General features: G+C 53.0%; 2 protein-coding genes across 4 annotated transcripts in view; one reads left to right on the top strand and one right to left on the bottom strand.

Moving 5' to 3' along the window:
- Dbn1 (drebrin 1) overlaps positions 1 to 9,521 on the top strand; it is an 11,695-nt gene extending 2,174 nt beyond the window's left edge. Inside the window, exons 6-14 of one of the 3 annotated variants that reach the window (XM_048792299.1) lie at positions 146 to 297; positions 377 to 440; positions 5,287 to 5,346; positions 5,436 to 5,559; positions 6,322 to 6,459; positions 6,795 to 6,962; positions 7,404 to 8,095; positions 8,378 to 8,480; positions 8,650 to 9,521. In XM_048792299.1, the coding sequence (XP_048648256.1) occupies positions 146 to 297; positions 377 to 440; positions 5,287 to 5,346; positions 5,436 to 5,559; positions 6,322 to 6,459; positions 6,795 to 6,962; positions 7,404 to 8,095; positions 8,378 to 8,480; positions 8,650 to 8,720 (1,572 nt within the window). In that variant the 3' untranslated portion in view covers positions 8,721 to 9,521. Of the gene's footprint in view, positions 1 to 145; positions 298 to 376; positions 441 to 5,286; positions 5,347 to 5,435; positions 5,560 to 6,321; positions 6,460 to 6,794; positions 6,966 to 7,403; positions 8,096 to 8,377; positions 8,481 to 8,649 lie in introns of all 3 variants that reach the window. The other 2 variants (XM_048792298.1, XM_015488450.2) reach the window with 2 other exon arrangements.
- Positions 9,522 to 9,811: 290 nt separating this feature from the next.
- Prr7 (proline rich 7, synaptic) lies at positions 9,812 to 10,426 on the bottom strand (the record flags this gene model as incomplete). The annotated part of the gene is made up of 1 exon (XM_015488449.2): positions 9,812 to 10,426. A coding segment is annotated over one exon (444 nt), but the record flags the coding sequence as incomplete, so codon positions are not given.
- Between the last annotated feature and the right edge of the window lie 4 nt (positions 10,427 to 10,430).

The following is a 10,430-nucleotide window of genomic DNA, read 5'->3' as shown; positions in this document are numbered from 1 at the left end:
AAGAGCAAGGTCTTTTGACCTCTGTGCACAGGCTCATCCCTGAATTTCTAGAATGGCCACCTCCTACCCCGTGAGGGGTGGGAAGGAGGGTCAGAGGCTGTCCCCCTGGCTCAGGGTCTACTCTTCTTCTGCACGGGGGATACAGAAGGAGGAAGAGCTGAGGAAGGAGGAGGAGCGGAAGAAGGCCCTGGATGCAAGGCTCAGGTTCGAGCAGGAGCGGATGGAGCAGGAACGGCAGGAGCAGGAGGAGCGTGAGCGGCGCTACCGAGAGCGGGAACAGCAGATCGAGGAGCACAGGTGAGCCCACCCAGCCCAGCAGACTGCCCCCCAGGCCCCAGCCCACCCTGAAGGGAGTGCTTGTGGCTTATCATTGCAGGAGGAAACAGCAGACTCTGGAAGCAGAAGAGGCCAAGAGGCGGTTGAAGGAGCAGTCTATCTTTGTAAGTTCTTGACCTGGGTATTGCTGAGGATCAGTGGCTTAGAGACAGTGCTGGGTGTTCTGGGGACCTGCTTGAGTGTGGCTGTCGTGGAACGGCTCCTGACATCCCATCCTGTGGGCCTCCTGCCTCTGCCTATGGAAAGTGACTTCCTAGGGAAAGTTTCTTCTCTAGATTGGAAGAGAAAAATCACCCTGATCTGAACACTCACAGGCCAGCTTCCCCTGCCCCTTCCCCAATAGGGGAGGGGACTTGGGTAGATGTCTACTTGGCTCTTGGGGGCCTGAGGCCTGGGCCCCACAACAAGAGTGCTGTAGAGCCACCTGGGTGAATGCTGGCCAGTGCTTTGAGCACCTATACCCTAGTATGCTTCTTTGGAGCATTCCCTCCTTTCAGGGGTGCTGTCCAAATCTCCAAACATTGGGAATGGCTCCTGGGTTTGTGGATTGGTCCCTGGAGTTACATCAGAATGCTTTGAATTTTTTTTTCCTGCTGGGGGAGGAGTTCTGGGAATTGAACCCAGGACCTTGAACAGGCTAAGCACATGCCCCACCACCAAGCTACACTCCTAGCCCCTCAATTGAATTTAGAGTTTTGGAAATAGCTAAGGTCATTCAGGACTGAGCAAGATATAGTTCAGCAAGGGTGGTGTGGTGATACTTGTTGGAGTGGGACCATCCTGTTGGGCTGTGGGGTCTTGAATGAGTTCCAGGGTCACACCCACAGGAGGCTGAATAGGAGGGGTCAAGACGGTCCTGAGGCATCAGCATTAAGTATCTAGGTCACTCTAGTTGCATCACCGTGGGTGGTAGAGATGATCTATGGTGGGTAAACTGAAACCTCAGTATTTCATCCATCGAACTCTTGCCACCTGTCCTGTACCAGGCATTAGAGACATTATGGAGAACAAGATGGAGGATGTCTTTTTTAAAATTAATGGACTGATTTGTTTTTAATTATGGTGAAACTTATATAATGTAAAATATACCATTTTTGTTTTTTAGTATCTCGAATTGAACACTTAACCACTGAGCCACATATCCAGCTCTTTTTATTTTTTAGTTGAAGACAGTCTCAATAAGTTGCTTAGGGCTTCACTAAGTTGCTGAGGCTGGCTTTAAATTTGAGATCCCTTGCCTCCGCCTCCAGAGTTGCTGGGTTTACAGGCATGCACCACCATGCCCAGCTCATTTCAAGCATTTTTAAGTGTACAGTTCAGTAGCATTAAATATATTCACATCATGGTGAATCACTACTGTCCATTTCTTAAGACTCTCTTAGGAAATTGAAACTACCCATTAAACACTAACTCTCCATTCTCCTGGCCCCAAAGCATCAGGCAAGCACCATTCTACTTTCTGTCTCTGTGAGTTTGACTGCTTTATGTAATTGCCCTTTTGTGACTGGATTTTTTACTCAACATAATGTCCTCACATTTCATCCATGTTGTAGCACACATCAGAATTGCCTTCCTCTTAAAAGTGAGTAATATTCCATTATCTGTATACATCACATTTTGTTTGTCCTCACATAGCAAGTTTTTTTTAAAAAATATTTTTTAGTTGTCGATGGGCCTTTATTTACTTATTTATTATTTATATGCCGTGCTGAGAATCAAACCCAGCGCCTCACATATGCTAGGCAAGTGCTTTACCACTAAGCCACAAATCTAGCCCAGCAAGGTCTTTTTGATATAGTTTATTTATTTTTTAAATACTTTTTTAGTTGTAGATGGACATAATATCTTTATTTTATTTGTTTATTTATTTATTTGTTTGTTTGTTTATGTGGTGCCAGGTATCGAACCCAGTGCCTAGGCAAGCACGCTAGGCAAGCGCTCTACCACTGAGACATAACCCAGGCCTGGAAAAATTCATTTTTACAGAAAATTTCAAACACACATAAGCACATATGCACAAAAATAGACAGAATAGTGTATTGACTCAGTTAACCTTGCATCTTCCCCAGTTCCTAACACTTTGGGTAAAATCTGAAGGACCTCACATCATTATTTTATAGTTCACCCTGCCATTCAGGTTAGCTCATGTGATAGTGACAGCAGATATTCTAGCAAGTCAGTATAGTGGCATTATGACTTCAGGTCTTTTAAGGAAGGTCCCACATGAAAAAATACTTTCTTTTGGTTTAAGGAGCTGTTCCGCTTTTTCTGGTCCCTCCCACCTTTTCTTTTCTGTTTTTTTTTTTTTTTTTGGGTACCAGGGGTTGAACTCAGGGACACTTAACTACTGAGCCACATCCCCAGCCCTTTTTTTATATTGTATTTTGAGACAGGGTCTCTCGGGGTTGCTTTAGGGCCTTGCTAAGAGGCTGGTTGCTGAGGCTGGCTTTGAACTCACTATCCTTCTGCCTCAGCCTCCCAAGCCGCTGGGATTATAGGCGTGTTCCCCACCTGGTTCTCAGCCCTTTTTTAAATTTTTTATGTTGAGACAGGGTCTTGCCAAGTTGATTAGAGCCTCACTAAGTTGCTGAGGCTGTCGTAGAACTTGAAGTCCTCCTGCCACAGTCTCTGGGATTACAGGCGTGCACCACCTTGCCTGACTGGGTTTCCTTTTTGCCTGGGCTGTCAGGGGATTCCCATGTGTCTGAAAATGCTTAGGAAATAGTTATGCTCTTGACCTTTATGGTTAACATATTGATCTCTGGCTTCTACCCACAGTTCTTACTTGTTTCAGTGGTGTTCCCACTGTTAGTTAAGCCTTTGTGGTAAGCTACCTCTGGTTTTTCTATTGAATGAGGCAGAGAAACTCTTAAGATTTTAGTAGACAAGTTTACATTCTAGGTTATATTCTCAAAAAAAAAAAACAAAAACCTAGTTTCTTCACCATCTTATCTGTAGCTTTTTCTCCTCCTCACCAACCCCTCCTGTCTGATTTGCCCCCCAAGCAGCAGGGGACATTAAATAAGGTTTTGGTGTAATGAATTCAGTTGAGCAAACGTACCAACCTGTGCCAACCACTCACACAGTCCTGGATCCTCCTCCTGTGTGCTCACAGGGAATGGGGAAGATGACCTCAGAAACAGGAAATTAGTTTGTGGTGGATGCTGGGAACACCCTCTGGGGACTCAGAGAAGGAAATAACCTATGGGGCAGAACTTCTTCCCCAGAAGGCAGTTCCTAAATTGAGGCTGGAACCAGGGCTGGGCTTGGGGCAGGGACCTGGCATTTGGGAGAGGCATGTCAGTGGGAAAGGACAATGCATGGGGGTGCTGGGGACTGTGTCATGCTAAGGACTTCATGTCCACATCTTACGGAGCGTGAGGGGGAGAAGACGGGAGCTAGATCAGGCAGGGGGATGGGAGTATTCAACCTATACTGTCTGGATTGTGACATCAACACATGACAAGTGAAGTGGGCAGGTGAAGGGCAGTAGGGAGTGGTAGTGACTTCAGTGAACTAATCAGCACATAACCCCTGTTCAGGGCAGCTATGGCATCGTTCTGGCCAGTGACTGCTCTGGGGGCAGGAAGGCGAGTGTGGCCAGGACTTTTGGCATTTGAAAGAAACTGGGATTCCAATTTCAGTTCAATATGAAACTTTCTGGGGATTTTTTGCTTTTTGTTTTTTGCAGCACTGGGGAAAGAACCCAGGGGTGCTCTGCCACTGAGCTACATCCCAGCCCTTTTATTTTATTTTTAATTTTGAGAGCTTAATTTTTTTTTTTTTTAAACTCTCTCTTTATTTATTTTAGTTTTTTTCGGCAGACACAACATCTTTGTTTGTATGTGGAGCTGAGGATCGAACCTGGGCCGCACGCATGCCAGGCGGACGTGCTACCGCTTGAGCCACATCCCCAGCCCCGAGAGCTTAATTTTAAGTTGCCCAGGCTGGTTTCAAATTTGTGATCCTCCTGCCCCAGCCTCCTGAGCCCTGGGATAAAAGGCATTTGCCACCATGCCTGACTGAACCTTTCTGATTTTTTTGTTGTTATTGTTATAGATGGACACAATGCCTTTTTTTGTTTTGTTTTTTTTTATGTGGTGCTGAGGATTGAAACCAGTGCTTGGCAGGTGCTCTACCACTGAGCTACAACCACAACCCCGAAACGAAACGTTCTGATTTTTAAGTGGTGATAACTAAAACACTATACCAGCAAAACAAAAGCCATCTGTGGGCTACATTCAGCCAATGGCTCATGATGCCCCTGAGGGATTTTAAGCTAAGAAAAGTTGTGGTCTGGTCCGGATTTTGAAAGGTCTTTTTGGGGCCTTTGGAGAACAAATGAAGGGAAAAGAGCAATGTGGCAGGGAATCAGTAAGGAGGCTGTGGCCCTAATGTCAAGGTCCAGGTGGCCACAATGGGGGCGTGGTGACCCAGACAATGGGGTAGGACATCAGAGAAAGATAAACTTTAAAACAAGGGGGTGTTTTTAAGCCGGGCACGGTGTCGCATGTCTATAATCCCAACCGCTCAGAAGACTGAGGCGGGAACATCTCAAATTCAAAGCCAGCCTCAGCTAAAGTGAGGCATTTGGAAACCCAGTGAGACCTTGTCTCTATAAATGATATCCAAAAAAAGGCTGGGGATGAGGCTCAGGGTTCAAGTGCCCCTGAGTTCAACCCCCAGTACCCAAAACAGTTAATTAACTAACTAAATAAAACAAGGGGGTGTTTTTAGATGGCTGTGTGTGCCTGGTTAGACTTGGGGGTGCGTAAGCAGGGTGCCCAGGACCTGATCAAAGGCCTTCAGGCCTTCATGGCTGGATGGATGGTAAGGGGAACAGAGGTACCACTTCTGAGACCTTCCTGTTGGATCATGGAAGAGACATGGCCAAGAACCCCTGTGGGGGCGAGTGCCCAGGACACAGGACACTGTCCCTTTGGTTTCTAGGGTGACCAACGGGATGAGGAGGAAGAGACCCAGATGAAGAAATCAGAGTCGGAGGTGGAGGTGAGAGCTGAGCTATAGGGCAGGTGAGATGGGTGAGGGCTGCCTTAGCCTTGCCCAGCCCAGCCCTAATCTTTTCCTGGTGCTCTCAGGAGGCAGCGGCTATTATTGCCCAGCGGCCTGACAACCCACGGGAATTCTTCAAACAGCAGGAACGAGTTGCATCAGCCTCTGCGGGCAGTTGTGATGTGCCCTCGCCCTTCAACCATCGAACAGGTAGTCCTTGGCCCCATCCCTCCTAGACCTCCACTCCTCAGGTTAGGGCCCTGGGCCCCTCTGGGACTCTTTCTTGGAAGAGAAGCCTTGCCCAAGGATCCCTTGGAGAAGGCAAGACTGCTCATACAGCGTGCGTCCACCATGGCTTCCAGGTGGCAGCACCCTGGGCGGGAGCGGGCAGTGTGGATGTCAGGCCTTGGCTAAGCAAAGGGTAGTGCTGGAGCCAGTTGCACAGCTGTGGCATGGGCACAGGTCACTGGCAGCAACCCTGCTGGTGGGACTAGGTCTGGCCTGTGGGGCTGTGGGTGCATGTGGGGTGGGCTCTTCCCCTGACCCCAAGTCTGAGCAGCCTGGAGCGTGTGCCCAGGGTTCCCTGTTTGGCTTCTACCTGTGCAGCTTCCACCTCCCCCTGAAGCATACCCTTGCACTCCCTGTCTGCTGATCTGAGTATTTGCATCACTGTGTGCTGGGCCCTTTGCTGGGGTCCCAGGGGTGGGGCAGCTGTCCCCAGCTGTGCTACTGCTCAGAGAGGCTGGCTGTGTGTGGCAGGCTTCTGGTGTGGCTGTGTTGTCTGTATCTGGTGCTGGTGGGAGGCATCAGATGGCTTGAGGCTATGGCCCAGCTTGGCTAAATGTGCTCTGGCTGAAGGCAGCTTGGACATCCAGGGCCAGCCCCGAGGTCTGGTAAGGCCTTGGGGCAGGGGTAGGGGAGACTGACCCTCTCTTGTCCTCTGTCTCTTTCTCTGTCTGTCTCTCTCGGCAGGTCGTCCGTACTGCCCTTTCATAAAGGCATCGGACAGTGGGCCTTCCTCCTCCTCCTCTTCCTCCTCTTCCCCTCCACGGACTCCCTTTCCCTATATCACCTGTCACCGCACCCCAAACCTCTCTTCCTCCCTCCCATGTAGGTAGCAGCCCCAGGCCTCGGTGGGGGGGTAAGGAGGGCCCCGCTTCCCAGCAGCCCCCTCACCCTCACTCCCCCAGCCTGACTGCTGATCTCTGGTGTTGTCCCCAGAGCAGGTACTGCCTTGCCTCTTATCCCTAGCCTTGTGGGGCGCTGGCCCCCAGGGGCTTGGTTTGCAGGGTCTGGAGCTGTGGTTTGGTCCCTAGGGACCTGGGGGGCTCCCAGCCCCCACCCAGACTCCAAAGATGAGGTGCTGGCCAGGCCCCAAGGTGAACAATCCTGGTCCCACCTGGCTCCCCTACCCTCACTGACCAACCTGGGGGTTTGTTCCACAGGCAGTCACCTGGACAGCCACCGGAGGATGGCACCCACCCCCATTCCTGCCCGGAGCCCATCTGACTCAAGCACAGCCTCCACCCCTGTCACTGAGCAGATTGAGCGGGCCTTGGATGAGGTCACATCCTCACAGCCTCCACCACTGCCACCGCCACCCCCACCCACCCAGGGTAAGAGGGGGCCCACCTGCACTGGATTTCCCATCAGTCCCTGGGCCAGGAACCTTAGGTTCCCAAGGTAACAACTCCCTGGCAGGATCTGGACCCCCTATCACCGAGATTGCACTGCCCTGCAAGGGGCTGCAGGGAAAGTCCTGGTGTTGTGGTCCAGCTGACTCTAAACCACAATGTCTCATGTCTTAAGTGGGAATTGAGCCTTCCTCCCTCCCTGTGCTGCTGCAGAGACACTGAGACACTAAGTAAAGGGATAATGGGGTGCAGTTGGTGCTGAAGTGGGCCCTATGTGGAGGTCTTTGTGAAGGTGTTCTTTCCCAGAAGTCTCAGACTCTCCCACTTGTCGGCGGATGGGCAGGGTATTATAGAGCAGCCCATCAGGGTCTCCATCCTTCCCTCCAGGGATCTGATTGTACATGTCTCCTCTATTGGTCACAGAGACCCAGGAGCCCGGCCCTAGCCTGGACAGAGAAGAGACCAGCAAGGAGACCAGAGAAGCAGCCGCTCCTGAGGCCTGGGCCAGCCCCATGGAGGAGGCCCCTCAGGCACAGGAGCCTCCCCCCGGGCAAGGCAGCCCCTTGGAGGACTTGATGTTTGTGGAGTCTCCAGAGCAGGCTGTCCTGGCTGCCCCTGTGGAACCTACCACAGCTGACCCCTCAGTAGCCGACACCCATGCAGCTGACACCATTGAAACTGCCACTGCCACCGCTGACACCACTGTTGCCAACAATGTCACCGCTGCCACTGCCAGCCTCAATGACCTATGGCCTGGCAATGGGGAAGGGGCCTCAGTACCCACCGCTGAGCCTAGGGCCCCCACACCACCCTCAGGCTCTGAGGTCGCCCTGGCAGAGGTGCCTCTGCTGGATGAGGTGGCTCAGGAGCCACTGCCACCAGCAGGTGAAAGCTGTGCCAACCTTCTCAATTTTGATGAGCTGCCTGAGCCACCAGCTACCTTCTGTGACCCAGAGGAGGAAATAGAAGGGGAACCCCTGGCTGCTCCCCAGGCCCCAACTCTGCCCACCACTCTAGAGGAGGTGGACCAGGAGCCAGAGCCAGAGCAGGAGCTAGAGCCAGAACCCCATCTGCTGACCAATGGCGAGACCACCCAGAAGGAAGGGACCCAGGTGGGGCATGGGCAGCCCGATGGGAATGGGGAGGGCTCCAGCAGGAGGCTGATTTTGCTTGCAGCAGTACCCACCTTTCTCTGTGACCCATATTACTGGGGGAAGCTCCATTCCACTCCCCCCTCCCTGGGCCAGCTCTGCTTTTGTTCCCAAGGCAGGCATCCATGTTTCCTTGGCAACCACTGATGGGATCATTGGTTGCTGAGGAAACTGGCTCAGTCCTGATAGGTCAGCACTAGTCCTGGTAGGTGGGGCCTAGTGACGGGGCTTTTTCTCCTGCAGGCCAGTGAAGGGTACTTCAGTCAATCACAGGAGGAGGAATTTGCCCAATCAGAAGAACTGTGTGCAAAGGCACCACCTCCTGTATTCTACAACAAGCCTCCAGGTAGTACTGGGATGGATGATGGGGAGGAATTCAGGTGAGGGTGCCGGGGTTTGAGTGTGGGTCAGCATTATCCCCTGCACAAAACAGCTGGCACAGGTCCTGGAGGTTGGGGGGACACAGTCATGGATCTGCTGGTCATCTTAACTTCTGTCCTCTCCCCAAATCATAGAAATCGACATCACCTGCTGGGATGCAGACCCAGTACCAGAAGAGGAGGAGGGCTTCGAGGGTGGTGATTAGTAGTGGTGCCTGCCCTCTGGCTTCCTTGCCAAGACTGCCCTCACCAAGGCTACCCACTTGCGCCGGCCTCTGGCCAGACGGCCCACAGCGCCTGCATTTGCAGCAGCTCCGCCTGGCACCCACTCTGGATTCTGGTCCTGGCCGGGGACTTGTCTGCTTCCCTACCCACAGGGCCTTTTACAGCTTTTCTTTTCTTTTTTTTAAAATTGATAGGAGACTTGTACAGTTGACTGGTTTTCTTCCCGTTGGTAGTTGAGACGCTGTTGCAAATTCCACCCCTCCCCACCGAGTCCAGATTGTAGCTTAGACTTCCCCGCTCAGCTGGCGGGGTGGAGGCCTGGGGCCTGGTGTGGGGAGAGCTCCAGTGGGAAAACGTGCCCCCACCTGTTTTCCTAGTTTTATGTTTCTTGGAAAAATATCACTTTGTATTCTCTGTCCAGGGCTTCAGATATTTTGCACGAATTTTAAAACATGGCAATAAATGGCTCGTGGGCTCTGGCTCCCTGGGACCCCCTCCCTGCCCTTCTCTTGACCCCTTCCTGCCTGACTCAAAGGAAGTAGCAGGCCCAGCTGGGGCCCCTCGGCTTCCCCGCCCTCTCCTGCCGGGCAGGTCCCAGGCTGGAGGCCCTAGGCCCTAGGTGTGATTCAGGTCAGGGCTATGGTTGGGGCCCAGGGGTTGGGTGGCCCCTTCCCAATTCCTTCCTCTTTGCTTGGGTTCCTTTTTCAGTAACTGTTTTTTTGGAAAGCACAAACTTCTGTAACGGGTCGTGCTCATGTCTGTTAATAAAGAAATCCAGATCCCTTCGGGCCTGCTGCTCTGGGCCTCCAGGGGCTGATCTGGCCTGGGCTGCCTGCCTGAGCTAATCCCATTCCCAATTCCTCCTACCACAGAGGGTGCAGTGGGCCCAGCACCTGCTTCCAGCGGGAGCCCTAACCCTAATCTCAAAGACAGGCTAAATGGGGTTTGAGGCCCCCCAGATGAACCAGTTTCTGGTCAGGCCAGCTTGTAGCGAAAATGCGGGATCAGGTCCCTTCCTGCGAAGGCCCCGGGCATGGCTGGTCACCAGAACCTCGGGCGCAAGCAGCGGGTGTCCCTTCCGCTTGTACCAAAGCAGATCACACACCTTTATTATCCTCAAAATGTAACAAACGGGGTAAGAAATCCCTCCCCCCCCACACCCCGCAGTCCAAGGGAAGCATTTAAAAAGCCCCGCAGTCAGGCCAGGAGTCCGCCGGTGGGGCCCAGGACGCCGGGCGCCCCTCTATACGGCTGTAGTCCTCCCGAACAAGGGGATGGAGACCGGCAGGCGCCAAGCTCCGTGCTCCAGGGGCTCGCGGCTGCTGAGCTCTGAGTCGGTCCAGCTGGGGAAGACTCGGCGGCCGCGGTCGGCCTGCAGACAGAGGGCAGGGCAGGGGGCTGCGGGCCGCGGGGCACTGGGTAGGTGCACCGCCGAGGTGTAGCCCCGGTCCAGGAAGAGCGGCTTGTAGCTAGGCGGCGGCTGCTCCTGTTTCTCCGCGCTGTCGCGGCGGCTCAGAAAGGGCGTGACGATCTTGCGGTAGAGGCCGCGCGTGTCCGTGAGCACCTCGCTGTAGGGCGGCGGCGGCTCGGCCATCAGCACCGCCTCTTCGTAACACGGTGGCTTGGACATGTCCGATTCCGCTGCGGAACGAGAAGCCGTCCGAGGTGGTGAGGCCACCGGTCCCCAGCCT

This window comes from Marmota marmota, unplaced genomic scaffold (assembly GCF_001458135.2).
Source record: "Marmota marmota marmota unplaced genomic scaffold, marMar, whole genome shotgun sequence".
Classification (NCBI taxonomy): Eukaryota; Metazoa; Chordata; class Mammalia; order Rodentia; family Sciuridae; genus Marmota; species Marmota marmota.
Note: the sequence above shows the minus strand (reverse complement) of the source record. Positions and strands in the feature narration are given on the sequence as shown.